General features: G+C 41.7%; 2 protein-coding genes across 2 annotated transcripts in view; one reads left to right on the top strand and one right to left on the bottom strand.

The window, feature by feature from the left end:
• Appl1 (adaptor protein, phosphotyrosine interacting with PH domain and leucine zipper 1) overlaps positions 1-9,356 on the top strand; it is a 44,181-nt gene extending 34,825 nt beyond the window's left edge. Inside the window, exons 17-22 of the mRNA XM_055612386.1 lie at positions 982-1,156; positions 1,249-1,285; positions 1,843-1,989; positions 3,398-3,448; positions 3,887-3,976; positions 5,768-9,356. Coding sequence (XP_055468361.1) covers positions 982-1,156; positions 1,249-1,285; positions 1,843-1,989; positions 3,398-3,448; positions 3,887-3,976; positions 5,768-5,914 — 647 coding nt within the window. The 3' untranslated portion in view covers positions 5,915-9,356. The remainder of the gene's footprint in view (positions 1-981; positions 1,157-1,248; positions 1,286-1,842; positions 1,990-3,397; positions 3,449-3,886; positions 3,977-5,767) is intronic.
• Positions 9,357-12,090: 2,734 nt separating this feature from the next.
• Asb14 (ankyrin repeat and SOCS box containing 14) lies at positions 12,091-25,569 on the bottom strand. The gene is made up of 10 exons (XM_055612389.1): positions 25,430-25,569; positions 21,526-21,580; position 21,485; positions 21,004-21,135; positions 20,753-20,911; positions 18,576-18,821; positions 15,604-15,775; positions 14,760-15,303; positions 12,935-13,088; positions 12,091-12,269 (listed from the first exon to the last, which is right to left on the bottom strand). Exons 1-10 carry the CDS (start codon positions 25,552-25,554, stop codon positions 12,091-12,093), a joined length of 1,767 nt encoding a protein of 588 aa, XP_055468364.1. The 5' UTR covers positions 25,555-25,569.
• Positions 25,570-26,595: the final 1,026 nt, after the last annotated feature.

Genomic DNA, 26,595 nt, shown 5'->3' with positions numbered 1-26,595 from the left:
CTTCCTGCCTTCCTGCCTTCCTGCCTTCCTGCCTTCCTGCCTTCCTCTCTCCCTCCCTAATCTCTCTCTTTCTCTCTCTCTTTCTTTCTTGTTTCTTGAGACAGGGTTTCTCTGTGTAGCCCTGCCTATCCTGGCATTCACCCTGTAGAGTGCTGGCCTCAAACTCAGAGATTCACCTCCCTCTTTGCTGGGATTAAAGGCTTGTAACACCACCTACGAGTATAGCTATTTTTCTTAAATATAATTTTAAACTTACAGAAAAGTTAAAGTACAAAGATTTTTTAAATCTAGAATTATGTTTTAGTTAGGGTTTTATTGCTGTGAAGAGACACCATGACCACAGCAACTGTTATAAAGCAAAACATTTAATTGGAGCTGGCTTATAGTTTTAGAGGTTTAGTCCATTGTCATCATGGCTAGAAGCAAGGTGACACACAGGCAGACATGGTGCTGGAGAAGGAGCTGAGAGTTCTACATCTGGACTGGCAGGCAGCAGGAAGAGAGAATCAGTTCACTGGGCCTGCCTTGAGCTTCTGAAACCTCTAGGCTCTCCCACCCCCACGGCACACTTCCTTCAACAAGGCCACAACTCCAATAATGTCACTCTCTGTGAGCCTATGGAGATTATTTTTATTCAAACCACCACAGACCAAATCACTATAATATTACATTTTGCTGCTTGAAACTAAGACCTTAATTTTTTTGTAACTGAACACTGCAGTGCTTAGAGTTATCTAAATTTCTCCTTTTGGTTTTATTTATTTATTTTACATAAAAATCTAAAAACATGCAGTATATTCTTTTGGGAAAGAACTGTGGGATTTAAAAATACATAAATATTGAAGTAGAATGGCACATGTTTGTAGTACCAGCATCTGGGATGTTAAAGTAGAATTGTGAGTTTAAGGCCAACCTGTGCTGCAAAAACTGAGAACAACAACAAAAAATTCCTCAACCATAATGTACCATTTTCTGTTACAGACTCTATTCTTCATCAGTTATTTATTGTTCGATTCCTTGGTTCTATGGAGGTAAAGTCAGATGACCATCCAGATGTTGTCTATGAAACAATGCGCCAAATCTTAGCTGCTCGGGCTATCCATAATATCTTTCGCATGACAGAATCACATTTATTAGTCACTTGTGACTGTTTGAAGTAAGTAGTAACCCTCCCCAAGCAAAATTATAGGAAAAATAATTTTCTAATTCAGCCTAATAAATTGTTTTCTGAATTTTTAATTATTATAGGTTAATTGATCCACAGACCCAAGTTACAAGGCTCACAGTGAGTTCTATGTCATTAGAACTTTAAATATCACTTGTTCATCTATACATTTTATAGTTTGATAATAACCTTGCTGTACATATTCTGGTCTGACAGTATCAATTATGATTGTTCTTTAGGCTGTAATTATAAACACAGCCTGCTCCAGAAAGCTACTGAGCACTGTGTAACTTGAAGAGTCAACATATTTTAGAGTTTCCATCCCCAGAGAGTTTATATACCAAAGAAGTTAACATAAAAATTAAGAACAACATAATTGAGTTTATTTTATAATTCTATATTTCTTTGTAGGTATGTGTATGTATTGAATCATTTATTAATTTTTATAGTTAAATTTATATTGGAAAATGTTATTGAAAAATAAAACTTAGTATTTAACAACTTTTTTGTAATAACCAAATGTGGCATTATTTGTTTGTAGATTATTGTTCCTTTGAAAATTTGTCTTTACAATTCTAATAATGATATTTTTAGAGTTTAACATGAAAGTTTATCATCTGAATGTTTCTGTAATGATTTGGAAGATCTCATGCTTATTTATGGTGTTTCTGTGGCAGTTTCCATTACCATGTGTAGTTTTGTATGCTACACACCAGGAAAATAAACGACTTTTTGGATTTGTTCTCCGGACATCAGGCGGAAGAAGTGAAAGTAATTTGTCATCAGTCTGCTATATATTTGAATCAAACAATGAGGGGGAAAAGGTACCTGATTTTCAAAATGTTTGTTTTGTAAAATGCCTATCTAGAGGTGCTAGTTTTTAAACTCTACTTGATTTGGGGTTCCTTAAGCCTCTACCTCCCTTCCAACCCCAAGCCCTAGGTAGGAGAGAAAGAAGGTTAGAAGGGAAAAGGGATGTAGACCTCTTTAGACTTAGTTCCAGCTGGTTAAAGTCATTGAGTTCTTTGGGAAAATACCAATCTCAGTCTTCAGGAGATCCAGCAGTCCGGCAACAGCAAACTCAGCAAGACGAACAAGCAGCCTTCTTCCTCCTCTGTCCATCTCCTCAAGGCCCCTTCCTCCTTCTGGGCTCTGGTATTTTATACTCTCCCAGAGTCCTCAGAATTCCACTAACTCCAGTGGGCAAAGACCATGCCCCTCTCTGAGCTCCAGAAGGTAGTCCTCAGCTTTGTACAAACTAAGGCAATCCCATATCCTTTTAATCCTTTGGATTAAAACAAAAACCTGCTTACATAACATAACTGAGTTTATAAAAGAAAACAGAATTTTCACTACACCTATCAGAGTCACAGTTTTAACTTAAAATTTTTGGAAAAAGTTCTCAGGTTATGCCTAGTCCCGCTGAGCTGCTTGATAAGAGAGAGCACACTGCTCTGGAAAGAGCCGTGCTGATGAGTGGAGCCTGACAGGTTCTGTGGACTGCTGACAGCTGGTGAAGTCTTCTTGCCTCATTAGCTTACCCTGAGACGGAGTATACTCCCACAGTAATTTCTTAGATCATTAATTTACACTAGTGTCATTACCCGATCCTTTATTCTTTTCATGACTTACTGTTTGAGTAATGATGTCTTAAAGTTTTGTTTTGTTTTTGTTTTTTTTGTATTTTGAGTACTGTATTTGCATCATGTCTTCTCTTCCAACTCCCTTTTCCAACTCCTCCTGTGTCCGTCCCTCTTCAAAAGTTCATGACTTAATTATTATTATTGGGGTGTGTGTGTGTGTGTGTGTGTGTGTGTGTGTGTGTGTGTGTGTGTAAATCTTACCGAGTTCTTTGAAGTGCTGCTTTTAGATGCATGTGTTTAGGTCTGACCACTTAGCATTGGATAACTTTTTGGGGCTTGTCCATGGACAAAACAGATTCTTCATCTATCAGCAACCATTGGTTGCTTGTAGCTCTTCATGTAGGGGTAGGGCCTTATAGTTCCTCCATCTCTATTGTCAAGTCAGTTATGAATTCATCAGTTCTGAGGAAAACATACTGAGATTATTTTAGGGGGTTGAAATATCTTTAGATTAATTCTTATTTGAAGCAGTTATTATAAAATCATTATTATAAAACTAGTTATGTCATCCATTTAAGTATTTGAAAATCTTTGTTTAATATAAAAGTATTTAACCTAATATAAAAGTTTTACTTTTTCCTTCTTTTAGATTTGTGATTCTGTTGGATTGGCAAAACAGATAGCTTTGCATGCTGAACTGGTAAGAATCAGAGCCACTTAATTTCCAAGTTGTCTAAGCTAAAGCAATGTAATAAAAGCTCTTTCATAATAGAAAGCAAAATTCTTTTGCTAAACAAGATTAACAGTGGGTACTATTGTTCATAATGGCATTTAGAATCTAGAGCCAGGCAGTAGTGGTGCATGTGTTTAATCTCAGTACTTGGGAGGCAGAGTTTGAGGCCGGCCTCGTCTACAGAGTGAGTTCCAGGACAGCCAAACCTACACAGAGAAACCCTGTCTTGGGAAAACCAAAAAGCTAACCAAACAAACAAAAAAGAATCTGGATTAATGTGCATTAGAGAATGAAAACGATTGGTATGCCTTATATAAAAGTACTGGAAAGTTACAAAGCTTATACTAATTGAAATGTGTAAAATTTAACGTATTTGTTTTATTTATTCTCCCACTCCCTTTTTAGGATCGTAGGGCATCAGAAAAACAAAAAGAAATAGAGAGAGTAAAAGAGAAACAACAGAAAGAACTCAGCAAACAAAAACAGATTGAGAAGGTACTGATGATGACTAATTCAACACTGTCACTTTCAAGTTTTAATTTCCAATGGAAGTCCATTTCTGCTTGTTCAGCCATCTGATGACCAGATGGCTCATTTCGTAGCAGACAAGGGTTGACATCTGAGTTGTGTGGTCGCTGCCAGTATATAGAACATAACTTGCTGTTACAGAAACCTGCCAGAATCTTCATGACCAGTTAGGGTTGTCGCTGCAAAACAAGTTCTTTTGAGAGACTTTTTTTATTTTAATAAATTGCAGTTTATTTACTTTGTATCCCAGCTGTAGCCCCCCCCCCCAATTCCCTTCTAATCCCACCTTCCCTCCCTCTTCTCCTCCTATGCCCCTCTCCAAGTCCACTGATAGGGGAGGTCCTTCTCCTCTTCCCTCTGACACTAGCCTATCAGGTCTCATCAGGAGTCGCTGCATTGTCTTCTTCTGTGGCCTGGTAAGGCTGCCCCACCTTCAGGGAGAGGTGATCAAAGAGCCAGCCACAGAGTTCATGTCAGAGACAGTTGAGAGACTTTTTAAGTAGACTTAATTGCCTTGCTGAAAGCCACATTGACTGTGGAGGGGAAATTAATTATTTTAAATATTACAGGTGTGTCATTCACAAATGTACACACCTATACATTCACACACATACACATTTATAAACGCATATATGTGTTTGTGTGTGTGTATTTCTGAATGCACACAGCATTCAGCGTAGGTTGGTTCTGGAAACCTAGCTGGGGTGACAAGGAATGAAGGAAGGACAGGTACTGAAGACAAGACAGACACATGTATAGAGAAGCTGGGATGGGGTACTTTCTGATAGAGTGGCGCCTTCTCCTACACAACAACCCCAAAACTCAGAGTTTCAGCACTGGAGTATGTACAGCGCTGGAGGTGAGGTGAGTGAGTTTCAGTAGGTCTCTGTCGGGAGTGGCTTCAGGTTGGAGTCATTCCTTAGGTAAGAGGAGGGAAGAAGAAGCTGTGGTTGCTAGTTTTGCATACACTCTAAACATCTGCACGTAGACTAGAGGAAGGCTTTGCCAGTTCCCATGGATTTGGGATGTTGTAGACCTTGGCAAGGCCATGCTCATGTCAGTAATGCACATTCACTCAGGGCTTCCTCCATGTTTCCTACAACACGCTCTTTTAAACTTTTTGGTGCTAAGGATCAAACCTACAAAAGAATAGTTAGACATACACAGGTTTCAGCCCCAGAGCTTGAGGAGGTGATTTGTGGGGTTATAAGCGCCTGTTAAGGGTGGTGATGTTGATGGTAGGAAAACAAGAGAGAAGGTAACTGGGTATATGTATGTGAAGAGACCAGTAGGAACTGGAAGTGAGTTGGATATAGGGTTGAGAAGAGAACATGGCAGACAGTACTGAGGTACAGCTTAGCTGAGGGAAAGTGACACTTCATTTAGCAAGATCACCAGGACAAGAGTAGAGACATGACCGGAGAGGAGTGGGGAGTGGGTGTGGAGTGACCATGAAACTTCTTGGCTATGAGATTACTTATATAGTGTATTACAGATGATGACAGTCCAGAACTTGATTATTAGCCACAAAAAGCCGGGGGGGGGGGCTAAAAACAAACTTTTTCTTGCATGTTTGCCTTTTGGGATTATTCAGATGGTGCCGAAATTCACTTTGATGTCTTACTTGTTGAATATAGCCTTTTTTTCATCCGGTTGTCAGAATGATTCATGTGACAGGATTGGAATGGCTCTCAAGTATAGTAAAGCTGAATGGAAAACTGCATGCAGTTACCTTTGTTTCTTTTTGTCTTTCCATAGGACTTGGAAGAACAGAGTCGGTTGATAGCTGCTTCCAGTAGACCAAACCAAGCTGGTAGTGAGGGCCAGCTTGTTGTCCTTAGCAGTAGCCAATCAGAAGAGAGTGATTTGGGAGAAGAAGGGAAAAAGAGAGAATCGGAAGCATAAACCTGTTGTTGCTTTTTGGTTGATTTCCCCCTTGCGCTGGAATGTGGCACAGGGTGCCATGCTGAAAGGTCAGGGAAGAGACTAAGCTTTATATTTGCTTGTTTCAGCTCCATTTAAAAAGTCTGAGCTTAACAACAGGTTACGGCAAGCATCCCCTTAAAAGTATAATACTATGCATTATCATCAACCTCTGCTTACCTTCTTCATTAGATTGCTGATGAGTAACACTTGCTCAAGATATTTCCCCTTCGAATTGTGGACTTTTTCTCTCGCCCTGTAATTGGCTGTCTCCGTAAGAGATCATTTGTTCTTCAGATTCTGACGTTTGTGTTTGTGCTCTCTCCAGTTCACTAGGCGTCTTGTTGGCAGTGAGGGAGTGTCAACCAAATGAATGTCAGATCCTTTGTGTGGAGAATTCTACAAATTTGCAGATGTTCTAACAATATTAAGTGTGCAATAGAATTTGTGTAAAATCACCAGGACAGTGGCAGGTGGTGCTGTTGATTTCAGGGCATTTTCTGGGCTTGCTCCATTTCTGATGACCGTGTCATGTCAGTAGGAAAGAAACTCCGTGTCTGTTGGTGTTTGAGCAGTTGGTGTTCTGTCACATCTTCTCAGTTCTCAGGTTGGGACTTTACTTACTGCTGCAAAGCAGCAAGGGTTAGAATAAGATTTCAGAATTTATTGAGAGAGTCTTTTGTTGTTCAAACATTTTCTATTAGAATTGACATGTTGAGGGAGTGTTGGAGAGTGATACATTGTATTTTCTGTATTGTGAAATAATTTTTATTGATAATAAGTGACATTTCAAAAAATGTTCTATAACAGTTATGTTTACTGCTTAAAATAAAAATGTGCAGTTTAGTTTAGAAACATAATCTTTTAAATTTCAGACTGATAATCCCAGTATTTTCATAATCCCACATTTTGATAATGTATTGAATTGCCACTTTATATCCAAAAAGGCAGATAACTAATTTATGAGTGTAGAATAATTTGCACTAATTATTGTAAATACTTTTACTTTCCAGATGAGTAAAAGATCTAATTCCATGAAAGACTGAAAAGAAATTGAACACCTCATATAGTATAGGACCAAGGAAGGAGTTAGCTTGCTACCAAGGTTGACATGTCTCTCCAGTTTATCTTCTGTCAAAACTCTTTCTTTACTCAGATTTTAAACTGTTTATAGATATTATTTTCATGTGTTCTACATGAAAAAGTGTATATATATATATATACACACACACTCATGTATACAGGTTAAATATATTGAGTAAAGTATTTTACATAGTCATGTATTTATAGGTCTCCAAGAGGTTAACCACTACTTTCACAAGTAATTTTCTTTTAGTTCTGAATTAGAAGTAGTTTCTGTGTTAGTTTTCAGAATAAAGCTCAGTTTCACATTTTGTAAGTACACAGTTTTCTGCAGGAATGAGCTAACAATATATATATGGTTATGATATTCTTTTTATCCATGTGCCAAATGGGAGTAATGGTTATTTAATATTCTTAAAGTCTTATGTTATCCAAACATACAGTTAATAAGTAGCAATTTATGGAGTACGTTTGGTTAAAAGTATATTTTGTGCTTACTACAGGGAATGCTTTCATATTAGTGTTTCCTTCTTGTTAAACTAGAAATTGCTGTGGTTTGAACTTGATTAGTGGTAGCAAGTTTTGCTTTTAAGACTTTTTTTTTTGAGATTGGTAATGGTTCTGGTTTGTGTTTGTTGTTGTTTTGTTTTGTTTTTATTTTTTGTTTGATTTTTGGCAGTGCTAGGGATCAAACCCAGGGCCTTACACATGCTGAGTAAGCCCTCCACTGCGGGCTACATCCCCACCCCAAGTTTTCAGTTTAATGAAGTCTTTTTTTTTAATCTGGATTTTTTTTTTTGAGGCAGGGTTTCTCTGTGTATAGCCTTGGCTGTCCTGGACTTGCTTTTTAGACCAGGCTGGCTTTGGACTCTCAGCGATCTGCCTGCCTCTGCCTTCTGAGTGCTGGGACTATAGGCATGTGCCACCATGTCTGGCTGTGAAGTCTTTTCTTGATATAAGATGTCTTGCTTACTTCATATGCAGTCTGTCGTTTTATAGTGAGAGTGGTCACCATCAGGAGGCAGTTCTGTTTGGTTGGTGCTTTTCATGGTAGCAAAAAGCTGCTCTTTGGATAAAAATTTAGGCCAAGGGTAAGGCTTTTCTAATTCTTTTTAAGTCATGTTTCGTAGGAATTCCCACAGTTGCTGTGCACAGGTCAGACCAAAATGTGTTTCCAGTGCATAGGACACATCCTGAGTGGATTGAACAGTTTCAGATGATTCAGCTTCTATTCCATCACAATTAAACTGTATGGAATTCTTCACATCAGCTTTAAGGAGCTCTCCTGTTTGAAGAAGGCTGCCTGTGAGCTTCTTCCTAAATGTTAATGCTGATCTTGTTCTGTTCTAGTGTCCTCTAAAATCTCTCCTGGCTTTTTAGAAGTTAACAAAATTCCTTTTTAAAAAAGAAATTTAGCCTAATTCTACTATTCATTCTGTTACCTATATTGACAGTACTTGCATAACTGTGGTAATAAACTCAATAGAAATCACGAATTTCTGTATCCTTCTATAAACTTGCTAGAGACTGAAACTGTCCCTTTGAACAGAGTCCCTGAATCCCTGAAGTTAGTCTTGTTTTTGCCATGTATTTGGTGATTACTTGGTGTTTAATTTCAGAAGAATCCCAGCTCCACAGTGTTAGGATGAGGAAGTTGCCATGAAAAGGCCAGTATGGTGTGCATAACACCATAGGTAACGTGATTGTGTGTGGTTAACACACACAGGTTACTGGAGGAGCCACGCTAAGCACAGCGTGAACTGACACTGCTGGCAGACCTTTAACGCTGGCTTGTTACAGTCTTCTGACATGGGTGAAATGAAAACATTTGCTTCAGGTAACAGTCTGAGCATCCAGATTATACTTTTAACTATATAAACACCAGTGTGTGTGTGTAGCAAGCAAATTTTTTTCATTTTGTTTTTAGCAAATTTGATTTAGTTCTCTTTGAAATTTCTATTCTACATTAATAGCATAAACTTTTAAAACTAGAACCATACTGAACTTTTAATCAGTCTCTGGCTGTACTTGTAGGTAACTGACTTCAGTAAAATGAACACTGGGGATTAAATGATAATTAACGTCCAAGACTGCTTTGTATGTTTTGTGATTTTTTTTGTAATGTAAGTAAATTGATTAATTCGTATTTCACTGATATTAACCAACTGTGCAGTGTACAATTAAAAATCATGCAGCATCTCTTTAAAATTGGGTTTGTGGTCATTGTATAGCGTGTGGGGCAGAGAACTTATTTTTTCATTTGTCAAAATAGGTATTTGCTGACAAGAAATATGTTGTTGGATTTTTTTAAATGTAAAATAAAGTCCATGATTTTTATACAGTCTTTTTGTATGAAATATGTAGTAGTTACTTTGAATTTTATTTCTCCAAGTAATTTCAGATATTTTCAGTCTGGGCCTGGGAGGGAGCTCCGTAGTTGAGTGCAGTTTCTAGCACCATGTCAGATGGCTCGCATTTGTGTGCAGTCCCAGCCTTTTGACATTGATGGGCCTTGCGCTTACATCTCCCATGCTCACATGTACATACCTCCACACAGACACGTATGTACACATACAATTAAAAATAGTAAGACAAATATTAAATTTGCTTTTAATCTATATAACCCAGTTGGCTCCATTGCAGTTCCATGACAGGCAAATTGGGGAAAAATCACTTACTAAGAAAAATTTGTTGACTTTTCTTATAGCAAAGGAAAGAGACATCAATCGTTACTGCCAAAAGTTATTTATAGTAATTGGCTTTGTGCTGTTTTCCTACTTGACGAAATTCATCTGGTTAAAAAGCAGGTTTCTTGTTTCTTTAACTTAAGTTGCTTGGACCTGTAGCTTTAATATTAATGTAGTCATTCCATGTGCTCTGTGCAGTTTATTATTAGAACTTAGCTCTTTCCTTCTGCTGAGAGTCTGCATTCTCATTTACTTCAGTAAGATACATATTCACTGTAAAAAGATTACAAGAGTCATGGCCAGGTGTTGTACACACTTTTAATTCTAGCTTTCATGGGGCGGATGTAGGTGGATCTCCGTGAGTCGAAGCCAGCAGAGCTACTTTAGTGAGAAAAACAGTTGTCAGAAGGGACAGTTGCATTCATACACTTCCTGTGCGATGCACACACAGACCTGGGTGTGTTCCATTATTGAAATGTGCATTAGCTCCCAAGGTCTTGCCATGTGGCCTGGGTGGCCTCAAGTTGGCAGTCCTCCCCTTCAGCTCCTGAACAGTGGGACTGTAGGCGTGTGCCACTGCATGCGGGAGTTTGGGGTTGAGTTTTAAGTACCTTTCAGTTTTAGCCGTGTGGAGAAGCTGTGTGCAAAGCCTTTTTTTTTTTTTTTTTTTTTGAGACAGTCTTAGTCTTACACAGCCAAAGCTTTCTTGAATTTACCATGTAGCCATGGATGACCGTGAATTCTTGATCCTTCTACCTCTCTCCCCAGAGCTGGGATTACAGGCATATACCACCAGTCTAGCTTCAGAGCTACTTAAAAAAATTTTAACTTAGCTGGGTTTGGTGGCTCACACCTTTAATTCCAGCAGAGGCAGGCAGATCTCTTGTGAGTTCAAGGCCAGGCTGGTCTACAAAGAGAGTTAGGACAGCCAGGGTTACAGAGATAAACCCTGTCTTAAAAAAACACACAAAAAATTAAGTTTATTTTGGCAGTTTTACACGTGTACATATTTTGATTATATTTACCACATCATCCTCTTTCATTGCCCTCACATTCCTTCTGAACCCCTTCTTCCCTTTCCGTCTTTATTACTTCTATGTTTGACTCACTGAGTAATGAGGGTTGCTCGCGTGTGTGTACAGGGCAGTACAAATGTAAAGGGCCTGTATGTTAAGTGACTGACTGGAGCATGGACAACTCTAGGGTTACACCACTGAAGAAAGTGACTCTTCCTTTCCTTAACTGCAGTTAATTACCACGAGCTCCTCGGGGAATGCTGGGACCTTCTGAGCCCACCATGATCCATGATGGTTTGTTGTTGTTTAGTTAGAGTGTATGCATGCGTGTGTGTGCCATGGTGTACATGTGGAGTCAGAGGACAACTTCTTGAAGTTGGTTTCTCCTACCTGGTCATCAGGCTAATGTGCAAGCACTGTTTCCTTCTGGCACCATGGTGGAATGTTGGTGGGCCCAGTCTTGGGCAGTGACCACAGTTTCTGTGAGTTCATGAGATCACAGTAACCACGTCATGTATAGTGCTACAGTGCCCCTCACCGTCCTCTGGCTCTGAGCAGCCTTTCTGCAGCTCTTCCTCCTGCCACGTTCCCTGGGCCTCAGAGGGGAGGTTACAAACATTCTGTGCAAGGCTGAACACCCAACAGTTTTTTACGCCCACACTTTCACCAGTTACGAGTCTGCCATAGTGGACACCACTGAAAAAAGAAACCTCTCTGTCCAAGGCTGAGATAACTAATTTATGAGTATAACTATACTTAAAAGGCAGTTTGACAACATGGTCATTTAGCACAGCCTTCCTGGGGCTTAGGAACTCTGCAGCCTGGGGCTTTAAAACATCAGCAGCAATCTCTTGCAACAGGCACGAACTCCTTCCTGTGGAGAGAGTCTCGGATCCAGTCAGAGAAGAGTTGATTTAGCCCATCATAGTCCTGCCACTGGTGCATCAGGGGCACATTTTCCCGGGTAGTTCAGTACTGTACTGTGCAGAGCCCCTAGCTAAGACAGTGCCGGCTCCCACCCCACCCCCAGTTGTCTGCATGGCAACTTCCAGCACTAGGAAAGCTAGCCAGCAAGGAAGAAACTTCCAGATCATTTCTTGAGATCTCTGTGTCCTGCAACCACAGAGTGTGATGGCTTTGGCAGTTGCGTCTCACCGTCGATTACAGTGGGGGTTAGGAGCAGGAACAATGACCTGTATTATTTGAGGGGCTTCTGAGACGCTTTTAGAGAGCTATCCCACCTAGAACAACTTTTTAAACAATATAGACCATACTGAGATTGTAATTACTAAGAAAAGAAAAAGTCACTCAATAACAAGCAGGTGGTTAACAAAATGCTGCAGAGTATACCTTTTCCTCCAGAATTGCTCAGTTACCAGCTTCCTGTAACATGTTCTTGTCTGTAAAGGTCATATTCTTTGTAAAGGATATAAGTTTTTAGGCAGTTGGGCAGTGGAAGAAATGACATGAAGACAGGGCAGCGCAAACGTAACCGTCCCATACACTTCCGGATCTTAAGGCGGCACAAATGTTTGAGAGAACGGGGGTTTGCTAAAACAAAAAAACAAACAAACAAAAAAAAAAATGGCTTTGTTTTTTTTTTTGGTGCCCTGAATGTTTAGTTAGATATCTGTGTTAACAAGATGCACATTTGCTATCACTGTCTGGAGGAAGACAGCTCTTCAGATCTTATCACAGTCTTTTATGTAGTTAGTTCCAGAAGTATATCAGTTGTGAGTCTGGCTTGTGAGACTCACACATTTCACGTACTTAAATATCAGCTCCCCTCCTGTCTCTTGGGATTGGCTAAAAGCTCAGAGATCACCCCCGGAGAAATGAGATTTAAGAAAATCCTAATTTGACCTATGTGAGAGAATTGTAAAAGAAAAAAAAAGCTACAGGGTTAGAACTTAGCTTTCCCTCTTGCTGTTGCCACTTCATAACTTACAATTCCTGGGTTTGTTGTCCCCCATAGCCATCAGTGGCTTTGGGGAAGCAGCGCTGCCGGCCTGGAGTAGGCCATTAGATTCCATCTGCTGGGAGATGATGGCAAGCATGCAGTAAGGGTAGTCGTTCATGGGCAGCACTGTTTTAAAGGAATAGCGTCTTTCTACTCTTTCTTAGGTCAACCTTTAAATTATTAGAGTGTTCTAAACATTAAATAAAAATACAGTTAGTGTTTTGGTAAGCATTTTTTATAAGAAAACAATACTTACTCAAGATAAAATGTATTTCTGACCAGAGCTTCTGTTTCTCAAGCACAGCTTTCAGTTTGGAACAGATTTGCACTTGATCGACATAGTCAAGCATCACTCGAACAACTTTCCCAGAGAGATGCTGTAGCCATGACAAAGTTATGACTTCACAGAACTGTGAGGGAGACAGCAGAAAGCAAATGACAAACAGCACTGAGCACCCGAGTACTGCTGTGAACTCAGCTTTCTTATCTGACCTCAGTGAGGCCTCAGAACCACAGGTGAGGCAGTGGGTGTGGCCGAGCATCACGGATATTTGCTGCTTGGCTCCCTGCAACTCAGATTGCCTTGTAACTAGCTGTGGCCTTTGACAGTTCTAGCTGTCAGATGTAAGTGGGAGTCTGAGCAGCTGCCCAGATAGCCTTAAAGAAAGCAAGACACCTGCAGCCTTCTGGCTAGCTGGAGTATGGGTGTGTGCTTCTGTGAGACACAAAGCTATGGATCCGTCTGCCTGGAAGATTACTTCTGGTTCTTATAGGAGAACAGAATGAGGCACTTTGATTATTTTTTAAAAAACATGTTTAGTGTATGTGTGTGTACATGTGTGTGCGTGTGTTCATGCATATGCATATATTGAGGTCAGAGGTCAGAGTTCTGGAGTTAGTTATTTCCATTATGTGGGTTCGGGGATCAAACTCTGGTCATAAGGCTTGGTGTCAAATACCTTAACTTGCCAAGCCATCTTGCTAGTCTTTTTTTTTTTTTTAAGATTGAGTCTTGCAGTGTTGCTCAGGCTGGCCTCAAATAATGCTGCCTGAGTATCTGGGACTATACGTGTGCCGTCGTGCCCAGCTAGCATTTTTTTAATCTTCTCTTTTTTTGTTTTGCATTTTCTTCTATTTATAACTTAAATCTCATCCTGATGCTTGAATAACATGATTTCTGTCTTTAAATAATGTATGTGCCCTTAAACAAGATGCCCAAATGAGAATTGAAGTTACACATCTGAACTGTTTAGGAGATAATACCAGATGGTGTATGTTTAAACGCCCAATCAGAGTACAAAGTAACTCCTGTCCCAAATAAACACTTCACTTCATCAGACCATTTCAACGTCTTGTATTCACCATCTTGGTTTCACATTTTGATAATAGAAATTCAGGTATGTATAGAACATCCAGACCTAAAAGCCCATGAAACAAGAGCTGATGTTCATATATTTGTGAGGGAGCAAAATAATTAAGATGGTAATTCTAAATAAATGCTAAAAAAGAAACAATCTCCACAATAAGAGAATGAGTGAGAGAGGGAACTACTTTAAGGTGACTGGGAGGGGTCCCTGGGAGAGGAGACTTGAAATAAGACCTGAAAAGTTGAAGAAGCCATCTAAAAGCCTGGAGAAAAAAATTGAAGGTGAGGAACATAGCAGAGGAGGTAAGGCAGAATGAAGAGGCTGGTTGTGATTCTCTTTTCATCAGAAAGATGGCCAAAGGAAATGGGCTGATCAAATTTGAGAGCTAGAAGAGATAACTAAAGAAACCCAGTGATTACAGGTATGGGGAACTTAAAAACATTTTAGCTAAATAAATAAAAGTAGCTAGAATGCAAGATCGTTTAAAACCTTGCTCTCCTGTTAAATTTCTGAAACTTCCTCATAGCGATGACTAAAGTCACTTTCTCTGAATTATTTCTGTATTTACATCTTCCCACTGTTCAGCTTAGTTATTGTATCACGTATCAGAGTCTTTCCAACATGAGCTTTTCCAAGGGCATATGTGTCTAATGTTACAGTTCTAAGGCGGCAAGATAATAAATGCTCAGGGAATACCACCAATACTTGGCTTACCATAGTATCTTTAATAACTGTAGATGTCCAGCCTTCAAAAGTACAAAGATGATGAGCCCTTTCCCCGTGAGGACAATCAAAACATCGCTCGGTGTCATACCCATAATTCAACAGCATCCTGAGCATGACTTCATCTTTCAATGTGTATTGTAGTGCTGATGGGAAATGCAGAGGATTAACTCTGCAGTAGTAATTGACATTGGCCCCGTGCCTCAGTAGTAGGCTTATGAGCTCATAGTTGCCCATCCTGAGAGCTATCTGTAGGCAGTTGACAGGGTCTTGATTGGGTAGAGCTCCAGCGCCCAGAAGCAGCTTAACTGAAGAGAGGTCACCATTTGAAACAGCAAAGTACAAAGCCGACTTCCTTTGGTCATCATAATGTTTACGGATTCTCTGATCTAGCATGAAATTCACATCAAATCCAGCCTGAATGAGAAGTTCCAGGCACTCGGGGCGCGCCCCTGCCGCTGCGCAGTGAACTGGACTGATCCCACTCCTCTTGATGGCAGCAATGTCTGTGACTGGGATCAGTATCTTCAGAGCTCTGAGAAAGAATTTGAAAATGCACTTCAGGTTTCAACACAGCATTAACCTGCTTATGAGTCTGTTATTCTTCCATTGATTGATGTTAATCTGGCAGTATTTAGGACCCCTAACAAAAGTGCTAGCTAGTTTCTTCAACAAGAAACTCAGATGCCAAGTAAAATGTAATAGAACCACTGTTTAGGTTTTAAAAACTCTGAATTAGCCCAGTCACCTGAGACCCAAGGCTTCCCATATTTCTCAAGATTTTTTTTTTTTAATTACGATTTTCAGTTATTTACAATTACAGAATTGTACTTACAGGAAGTGGCCTTTGTCAGCTGCCACATGAATGGGCAGGTGGCCTGAACTTTTAGGAATGTTGGCATCAGCTCCATACTCTAGCAAGAGAGTCACAGAATCTGGATTCCCTCCTCTAACCGCTTCAAGTAAAATGGAGGAAGAATCAGAGGCCTGACTATGAACATCAGCTCCTGGAAAAAGAAAAAGTCTCATTAGGCAGAGATCTTTTTTCACTATATTGCTTCAGCAGCTACAATATACCACTGTCTCCACTAAGAAGCAGTTAGGGCCTGGAGAGATGGCTCAGCACTTAAGAGCAATTGTTCTCCCAGAGGATCAGGCTTTGGTTCCCAGCAACCAGATGATGCTTCACAGCCATCGGTAATTCCAGTTCCAGGGGATTTGGTGACCTCTTTTGACCTCCATGGGCACCACACATACATGGACATATACATGCAGGTAAACACTCATGCATAGGTAAATGTAAAAATAAAACATTTTAAAAACAATTAGCACCTGTTGTAATAAAGCACTAAGAGTGATGTATGTTGGAATAAATTGTCCAAAATTTAGTGTGGGGAAGAAGTAAGGGGAGGTGTTGGAAGGAGCCTGCTGTTTGAGGTTGCAGTCCTCCCAGTCTGGAGAGCCATTCTGAGCTCAGTATTAAGGTCCAAGACGCCTTCTCCCCAGCAGGGCCTCCTGCTCTCTGCCTGATTGCATCTGGAGAGTCTTTTTTAAATTTCATTTTATATGCTTTAGTGTGAAGGTATCAGATCCCTTGGAAATTGGCATTACAGACAGTTGTGAGCTGCCATGTGGGTGCTGGGAATTGAACCCAGGTCCTTTGGAAGAGCAGACAGTGCTCTTAACCACTAAGCCATCTCTGCAGTCCCTGGAGAGAGTCTTGACAAAGCTGCCCCTAACCACATTTGATATAGGGCCTTTGACACAGTTCCCTGCTAGCTCTCCCCTCGCTGAACGTACAATAGGAGCATGCTCTTTAATTCGAATCAAGCATTCTTGAAGTTCCTAGTTTTAACCAATTATGTACACCTATCCTTGGAGCCCCACACACTCCCCAAGAGAAATAAAGCCTTTGCTCTCTGGAATGAAAGTTGAACTAGTTCCCTGAAGTGGTTCCCGGAGTATATGATGTCCGTCATGCTCAGGATCTTCCAGGCCCTGCGCCTTGCCTTCTGCTCCTGCCTTCATGGACTAGTGGTCAACAGCCCCCAGGAACAAGGAAAACCACAGAGAGAAGGCCAAGAAATACAGTTCATTGGAATAAGTACGTTTAGTCTTCTCATTTGGATCATCTGGAATTTGCAGCACGTATTGAGGCCTAATTCATCCTACTTTCCATTAGACCAACATTTGCGTGTTCTACCTTGCTAGCATTTATAGTCATTGTCCAGCATCCTTTTATTCTTACACCTTGCTCACCCTCGTTACAGAGAAGCACCGTTCTAATCTCTAAAGGAGGCCAGCTTTTGAGACTTTGATACTTACATGAGATCACTGTGTATTCTCTCGTTTTGTGTCAGATCTACTTCACTTGACATAATATCCCTAGGGTCACTGATTGCCAAAGAATTATAGGATCTCATCGCCCTTAATGGCTTGGTGATATTTAAACATTTATATACTACATTCTCTGATGATTCATACTTTAATACAATTAGTATTTTAGAGAGAAAAAAAATTTTCTAGACTGTCTCTGACATGAACTCAGAGGCTAGCTCTCTGACCGCCTTCCCCTCATGGGGGAGCAGCCTTGCCAGGACACAGAGGAGGACAATGCAGCCAGTTCCGATGAGACCTGATAAGCTAGGACAGATGGAAGGGGAGGAGGCCTCCCCTATCAGTGGACTTGGAGAGGGGCATGGGAGATGAGGGAAGGAAGTAGGGTTGGATTGGGAGGGGGCTACAGCTGGGATACAAATTTATTAAACTAATTAATATAAAGAACAAAAATTTAATTGAAAAAAATGCATTAAGAAAATTAAAAAAAAAAAAAAACTTCTAAACTTCACAACCAATCTCAGAGAAAGGTTCTAATATCCTCACTCAAAAGGTGAAGAAACTCAGGCTTTCTGGGTTTAAGTGTTCCAGAGACACACAGCTAGTAGACAAGCAAGGTGATGAAGACTTGTGTGCAAATCTCCAGACCCACGTTTATTTCTGTGAGACCATGTAGCTGCTATGGCCACACAGGCTGGTAAACAATGTGATTTCCTAAGCCAGGTTGCTGGCTTAGTGGCAGCAAATGCTGATTTATTTGAAGGTGAAAGATTTAAGAGGAGTTGCCGTCCCTCCATCTCTAATTAAATCAATGGTCTAAACAAAGGCTTCCTCTTGGGCTAGGGATGTAGTTCATTAGAGTTCTCGACTAGAGAAGACTGTGTTCAACCCCAGCAACACACACACACACACACACACACACACACACACACGGTGGGGAATGGATGGATTGCAGCAGGGACTTTGGAGGAAAGGACCAGTAACACAAAGTTTAAAACTCTCTTAGTGTGATGGGCAAAAAGTCATCTGCAGCCTCAGAATTTTAGTAAAATTGTGTCACAGGAGACTCAGTTTCCATTTCAAGTTCAGGCTTTTTAAAAGCCAACGCTCACACACATTTTCTCAAACGTTGGTCTTAATAAAAGTTAACTTTTTATAATTTTGAAACATCCCATCAAGAGGAACCTGAATGGGGAATCTGAAGAGGTGGTTCAGTGGTTAAGGGGACTGGCTGCTCTTCCAGAGGACTTGGGCTCAATTCCCAGCCCTACATAGCAGCACACAATTGTTTTAACTCTAGTTCCTGAGCACCTGACTCCATTTTTTGGCCCCTGTGGACTTCGCATGCACAAGGTGAATGGACATACTTGCAGGCAAGAAGTGCACACACACAAAAACTTAAAAACAGCAACTTCCCCCAAACCCCTTGGATCTTAGTACCCCTGTAATGAGCCATTAGATAAATCTTGCCTTTCTGCAGTAGAAGTTCCATGATTTCAGTGTGTCCGCTTTGAGCAGCCAGGGCAAGAGGAGTAAATCCATAGGAGCTCCGTGCATCTGGATGTGCTCCAGAGGCCAGCATTAACTTTACCATGTTCCTTCTGCCTAGCTTGGCAGCTTCATGGAGAGCTGTCCTCTCATTGGCACACCTCAGATTGACGTCTGCTCCATGGCTGATCAGCAAGGTGACCATGTCGTAGGAGTCTTTCAGAACAGCTGGGGAATTGTGAAATGGACATTATGTTAAGAGGGGTTTAGTATCATGTTAGCGAGCACTCCTGAGCGTCTTAAGGAACGCTTTCCCTCTTCGCCATGCCCCAGCCGTCTGTGTTTAGGAAGCGCATTTTAAAATAGGGCAGATGCAGAGCAATGCTAGAAGTGTTTTATATCAATGGGTGTTTGCTTTTTGTAAACTGTGAGCAGCTGCTGTCAACTGGGTGTTTACATGGTTGAGACAAAGTTTAATTTACTATATTTTCTCAAGAATATGGGAGCTTGGTGGAGAGGCTCTCAAGCTCCATCCCTCCCTAGGATCCACAGGCAGTTAATGGTTACTGGAGGACAGAGACGTTTCTTCAGAGATAGACCCACTATACCTTGTCCATGCGCCTGTAAATACCCTCTCAACCACATTTCTTTAAGCAACCGTAATTAAACTCACTGAATCACCAAAAACAAGGACATGAAAGGGGGTAGTTGGAAAGAGGACCAGTAGAGGGAGAGGAATAAGAGGTTAAGTGGGGAATGAACATGACAAATACATTATGCACGTATATGAAAATGTCATAGTGATGGTGTACGTCAAGTCAATATACAAAGCGCCCTGCGTCAGTCACCTGAAATATGTCACACAGGAAAAACCTTTCACTTTGGAGAATGTTATAATGAAATCCAGTATTATGTGTAAATAATTATGCTATTTTTCTTTTCCTTTGTTCCTTTGTTCCTTCGTTCCTTCGTTCCTTCTCTCTCTCGCTCTCTTTCTTTTGAATGAAAGTAAAGAAGGGACAGTGAGATGGCGAGGTAGACAAAAGCTCACTGCTCTGCCCGACAACCCGCGTTCCTTCGCTGGGCCACACATGGTAGAGGGAGAGACCCAACATGTGCAAGTCGGTACGTCACCCCCACATGGTGCCCTGGCATGTGTACCTCAAGCTCCCCACACAATGCAGAAACAAATGAAGAATACTATACGAAGGGAAAGAAAATGCATGTTAACCATTGCAGAATACTTCAGGAGGACAGAGATGCTAAACAAGCCTAAACCTGATACTGACATTGCTTTTTGACCTGTGACATGGAGTGGAAGGGACAGTTTTTATTTACATGTGAATTCTATTTTTGGAGTTGTTTCTGTAAACCATCTTTAATGAAAGTGAACTATATATATATTTTTAACTGTATATTTTTAATGGGAGTCTAAATGCTAACCCTGAGTCCTAAGATACCTGTCATACAGAATGCTCTCTGAGGTTCGTTGTGGTGGGAATCATTATATAGTTAGCAACAACCAAAACAATAAACAGTGCCGGCCTAGATTCACAGCACCACAAGCAAGATGAATAAATGGAAGGCAGAGCTCCAGAGGCAAGCCAGCTTTCCATTAGCACTGTGAAAGTCTTCAGAGTTTAATGTGTTTTTCACATGTGACTTTACACACCCTGTTATCACAGACAACCGAGGTTCCGAGAGAGCTGAACTGAGCCTCGGCTCTTGTACCTCCCTGGGGTAGTGCTTTGTAGTTCAGGCACTGCCTTCTCAGAGGAGGCTCTTCTGCTCAGTGTGGGTTTTCTAAAACGGAAAGACTCAAAGCCACACAAGACAGCTTTGAGCAGTGCTGCTCAAAGAATTTATTTGTGCTGGGTTTGAAGAGACAGATTATCTACCTTTCCCACCTATTTTTGTTCTTTTTCGGAGGAATTTTAATCCCCCCCCCCTTTGGGACACGTTATTGCTATGTGACCCAGACTGGCCTCAAAGTCAAGAAGGCTTGGTTTTATGCCGAAGCCCCCACACCCAGCTGTATACAAACTAGAAAGCAGGTTTCTGTGCTGGTCAGCAGGGACCAAATTGTCAGTACCATAACTAAAAACCCGTGGGCATGGTGGAGACTGAGACTCTCCTTCAAAGACAAGGTATTCATTTACCTGTAAGAAGAGGAGAATTGCCTTCAAAATTCTTAGCATTTGGATCGCAGCCATTGAGAAGGAGAAAACAGGCATTTTCTAGGAGGCTACTGCTGACAGCCAAAAAAAGGGGTGTTTCACCATTGTGGGTGGTTTGTTCCCACATGCTGGGTTTGGAAGCTGAAATAAATCCATCACACCACACAGGTTAAGATGCAGAAATAAACCTAACCTATTCCTCAGAAGCAGCAAGAGGAGTGGAAGGAGTTTACCATTCAGGGTCATTTCCAAGATGTTCTTATTCAGCTGTACTGCTGCCTTGTGCAGAGGAAGCCAGCCACTCCCACTGGCTTCAGCAAAGGCAGGGTGGCACTCGGCTAACTGTGCCAGCGCGTCTTCCTTACCTAGTAATACGGAAAACAAAACAGATTCACATTTGGCGCACGCAGGGGTCCACACTGCTTTTGAGATCTACCAAAGCTAGTGGAGAAGAGCGGAATCTGAGCACCTTCATCAAGGAAAGGCAAGTTTAAAGTCATAGGACAAGCACTGACGCTTTTCGCCCAGCCTTCCCAGAAACGCCCCCAGCTGTCTATACAGGAACTCTGGCACTCTTTGATAAGTTATGCTGAAGCATTTCCTCCCAGAAAAGACCACTTCAGACTCTGATCTCCAAAGGCCCAGTCTGTCATAGAACCTGTCTCCAGACTTTGGAGCATGGAAGCAAATGCTGTCTGCCTCCCCGCCCCATACCCTACCACACACTGAAGGGAGAACTAGGAAGAGTACTTAACTGTCTCTATTGCTTCAATTATCTTCTTATAATCATCACTCAAAATGGAATGGGATCTGCACAGAAAACAGTACGTATTATCAGTCTAAGGTTTCTGATAGAGACCCCAGGGGAAAGGCAGAGACAGCAGTAGCTCCTCGGTTTGACCTCTCATCTGAGGCCTCCACTGAGACCTACTAGAAACACTTGGCACAGGGCGGGCGTGAAGCTCAGTGTTGGAGTGCTCGCCGAGCACGCACACCAGCTTGGGTTTGAATCCCAGTGCTCACATCAGTGCCTACGCCCATGTGCCCACATACGTAGGTGTGCTTGTCCACGGGCGCCTCTGGGTTAGGGGTGAAGACAGGTTTCATTTGTGCAGTGTAGTATGTTCCTCAACACATTTCCAGAAGCTGCCCGTGCAGGCCCGCCAGCCCTTAGTACACACTAGCTTCTCCGAGGCACGGAAACAAGGTCTACATGGGAGCCTATACTCAAGTATCTGCCTTCCATCCATGTTGCCGAACTGATTCAAATCTGCCCGAGAGTGACATATCGTTGTACTGCATGGAAAAATCGATGGCCACGCTGTGATTTACCAAAATTTATTGCTAAAAAATACATAACCAGGCTGTGATCTTTAAAGTGTCCCCATGGTTAGAATTCTTTCTCAGGAATCAGTAACAGCTTAAATTATACTTTTGTGAAAATACCTAAACGTTAAAGCTTTGTATCCGAATTTTTAAATTCTGAGACAGGATCTCACTCTGAGGCGCAGGGCTGCTTCATAGCCCTGCCTCATTTCTGCCTCTGTAGGGACTAGAGGCACGCAGCTCTGTGCCTGAGTTCAATATAGGAATCTTAGGTTGTTTTCTCTCATTACTCCATGACTCTAGGTTGGAGAAAATGAATTTTCTTAGATACTCTGTCCTGTTCACAGTGTGGACAATTGATTGTCTTTAACATTTAAAACTGTGTTCGTGGGTTTGGTGCTGTGTTAGTTTGGTGGTAAGAAACTACCAAACCCGTTACTTTACAGTTCTTCGGCTCTGGACTCTCCCACAGGTCTGCCTCCTCCTGAAGGCTCTGGGAAGACTTTGTTTCCTCGTCTTTTCCAACTTCTGGTGCCACCATGTGGTTTTTGGTACATGAACCTGTTCCTCCCCCCGTCCCCCCCGCCCCAAGGTCCTTGATTGGTGCAGCCTTCTCTTCTGTGACACCTTCCAGGCACTTTCCTCTTTTTGATTTTACCTTCACCTTTGAGGGCCCTTGTGACTACACTGGGCCACCTACACTAGGCGAGTAGCATCTCTAGCACCGTTTCGCTTTCCTTCACTTTGCTACGTAAGGTTTGTGCACTCCGGTTTTTAGGAATTAGGGAGTAAACACCTTTAGTTTGGCTATTACTCCACACTGCACAGGAATATTCACTCTTTCCTTTGTGTGCGTGGTCCCTGTGTGTGCACAGTTCCCAGAGGTCAGCACCCGGGCTGCCTCTATCACTTCTCCATGTTTTTATGACACAGGGTCTCTCACCGCGACCTCATCGGGCCAGCTGGTCTGGCTGTGGGCAGCCAGTGAGCTTGGGTACTGATCTGCCTGCCTTCCCCAGGCACCGAGGCTGCAGTCATACAGCGCCCTGCCTCACATTGTGTGGGTGCTGGGGTTCTAAACTCAGGACCTCACGTTTGCACAGGAAACACTTTATCCAGTCCCTGTTCTAGACCTCCGACACCAACAAATGCCTGACCCAATCAGCAATCTTACCTAAGTACCGTGCAAATTTTGAAGTTTAATAAAAGAAATTTATGTAATGACTACAATTTCAATTTTCTTTGAAGCATTTCCATACTGTACTTAGTCAAAATATTTTATACTTTTTATACTCAAATTATTATTTCAAAATTAATTACTTGATTATGCATTTAAAAATAATCATAAGAGTAATATGACAAGACAACCTAATAAGTCTGATTTTCTTATAAAACTTTAAGCATTTAACTCTCATTTAGACCATCATCCTAAAGTGAACACCAATGTGTGGAATAGTGGTGTGATGGAAAGCACAGAGCTTGTGTCAGCTTGCATCTTCAGTAGCTGAGTGAATGTGAGAAAGTTACTCTTGTCTGCCTCAGTTTCCTTATTTCTAAATGGGAAAATAACAGCACGTCCCCAGAGAGAAATACTGAGAATTCGGATTTAAGTGAGTTAGTGGCTAACGAAGTTCGTGCATACTGTGGCCGCACAGTATGAGTTTGTTACACGTAGAAAATACAATAGGATGCTCGGGGGAGAGACGGCTCAGTGGTGAAGAGCGTGCACTGCTCTGGGACATGCTCATAGAGGACCAGAGTTTGGTTCCCAGCACCCACACTGGGCAGTTCACACCCACCCATAAGTGCAGCTGCAGGGGGATCTGACACCTGTGGCGTCCACAGACACCTTCGTTCAGATGCCTAAGTCCACACCGTACACAGACATTTGAAATAGAAAATAAATCTTTAAAGATCCTATAGGTTTGATTTAATTCATCAGTTCTATGTTTAATTTTAAGATCACTTGAGGTTAAAAATGGTAACTAGAGGTTGTCATGCCAAGCAAGCTCGGTTTATCATCTCAGGGGGGAAATGTTTTCAACCTCAGGGGCCAGTGTTAGCTGTGCATGGCTGTGAAATGTCCATACCCAGGCGAGGGGACCCCTCTACTGTTTAGAGCCCGAGGGACTGTTTCGCCTCTAAGCCACACACCAGAGGCATCAGTCTCTTGAGATTACAATCCCACGTCTAGATCTGAGTAGATAAAAGACTGGGTTCTTCCTCACCTGCCTCACTAAGATAATTGTCTATGTGTAGATTCTTGTGTAACTTGAACTCCACAAGGACAGACGTGTCTTCTCTGGCCCTTCAGAGACTGCATTTACTTCTTTTTTCTGGTTTCCAGTGTGCATCTTCTCACTCAGATTTGCTGTTACCCTCCTTCAACTGTTTTCTTTACCTATTAAACTTTTTGAGTCCCCCCTCCCCAAGACAGGGTTTCTCTGTGTAGCCTTGGCTATCCTGGACTCGCTTTGTAGACCAGGCTGGCCTCGGACTCAGAGATCTGCCTGCCTCTGTCTCTTGAGTGCTGGGATTACAGGCGTGTGCCACTGTACCTGACTACTTATTAATTCTTAATTCTTTCCATTTTTTTTCTGTGCATTTGGGCATCATATCTTATATACACTTAAGTTACAGTTACTTGTTGGGAAACAGGTCAGTGGTGCAGTGTTGCGGATATAAACATGATTTTGTTTTAATACCAGATGTGGGATGTGGAATGATTCAGATGGTTCACAGCAGAAAACTATTTGCCTCGTGCAGGCTCTGAGAGGCGCTCTTTGCCAGCTGCAGGTAGTTTAAATCTGAGGACTCTGGAGAGAGAATAAATGCCAGAGTCCAGAGAGTGTTGGGGAGCTCCAAAAAAAGATCAAGGCTGCTGCTACTTCCTCCCTTCAGCTCCTGTTGCTGTTGAAGCAGTGAGACAAGAAGTTGGAGATCTCCTGAAACAAGGATTGGAGTGGCTCCAAGGAACCCGAATACCTTGACCAGCAAGAAAAAGCTAAGAGAACTGTGCCCCCTCTCCTACTAGCCCTTTCTCTCTCCTCCCTGGTGTCAGGATGTTGGAAGGGATTGGGGTGGAGTAGGGAGAAAGAGATATAAGAAATGTAAATAAAAGTTTTTAAAAAGTATGCCAACAGTATGGTGCACGTGGCCTTGGGTTCAGTTCCATCCACTATTAAAAAACAAAAACAAAACAAAACAAAACAAAAAACCTCCTTGTATTCTGTCTGACTTTCCCTTCTGTTTTTGTCACATTGGAATTAAGATCATGAGTACTCTCAGCTGCTGACTACTTCTTAATACTCATTGCGAATGAGAAGGACTTACCTCTCATCTTCTGGAGTGTGTGGAGTTATTCCTGGCTTGTAAGTATCCAGCAAACTCTGTTGGATGATGAGTTGGGTGTCAACGTCAGCGTCTGTGTCCTCGTCACTGCTGCTGTAGTTATCCATGTGAAACTTGGATAGGTTTACTTTCAGGTCAGAAGCAATTAAAATATTTTTCCAGTTGTGAAAAGATTTTTCAAGTGCTTAAAAATATAGATGACATTTAGAAAACTAGGAAATTGTTAGGATGGATAAATGAAGAAAATGCAAAATTTTAAAACAAAGAATACATTTAAAATCTCCCATGATTTTAAAACGTTTCTGGACTGCCATGGTCAACATAAATGAGAAGTTTCAGTAAATAGACGTTACCTAAAGCTTAGTCAAGAAAATCCTTTCATGTGAGACCTGGCGCATGAATCATTGCCAACTGTGCACAAGGATTAATATCTAAAATATATAAAGAACTGCAAGATGTAGGTAGCCAAAGCCTGAGCTAGCTACTGACTGGGCTAATGAGCTGTGCAGACAGCCCTCAAAAGAAGAATTCAAGTGGCCAGTAAACTGGTTGCATAGTGCCAGAAGGTGCTTGGCAGGCTTCTGGAGGGGGTATCAGTAGCCCTACCCAGCCCTGGGCTCTGCACACCACAATAACGGCATGCTTAGGAAGACGCTCCCAGAGACTGAGACCTCACTGCTTTCTGACTGGCTGTGACCCCTGTTCCACAGGAGGGAATCCATGCCTGGTACTGTCACTTCAGCCCTCCTGCTTGAGCTGCTCAGAGGCTCCTGCAGGGAACCTACTATTGCTGCTTTACTAATGGAAATGCTGTGAAAGTGCTTTCTAAATATTTATGTTTACAACCATAGATTTATGCTGCTCTAGTCTTTGGTATAGAAGCTCCTGTTTGCCATGAGTAGTGGCTAATGCAGAGACTCATAAATGGTATAAGTAACTCTGAGTGTTCAGCTATGGATGGGTCATAAATCAACATTCCCCATATCAAGGAACATTGAGGAGGAAGGGCCAGAAGGTATGAGCTGGCCGATGAGAAGGAGGGCTGTAAATGACTTTTGGACAGGCTGTGGTTGCTGCACACACCAATGCCAGCAGCTATGGTTCTAGCACAAGGCCGATACAAAATGAAGCCAGTCTAATTCTAGCAC

The sequence above is a fragment of the Psammomys obesus genome, unplaced genomic scaffold (genome assembly GCF_907164565.1).
Source record: "Psammomys obesus unplaced genomic scaffold, mPsaObe1.curated_primary_1811, whole genome shotgun sequence".
Lineage (NCBI taxonomy): Eukaryota > Metazoa > Chordata > Mammalia > Rodentia > Muridae > Psammomys > Psammomys obesus.
The sequence above is the reverse complement of the archived record's forward strand: the minus strand, read 5'-3'. Positions and strand labels throughout refer to the sequence as shown.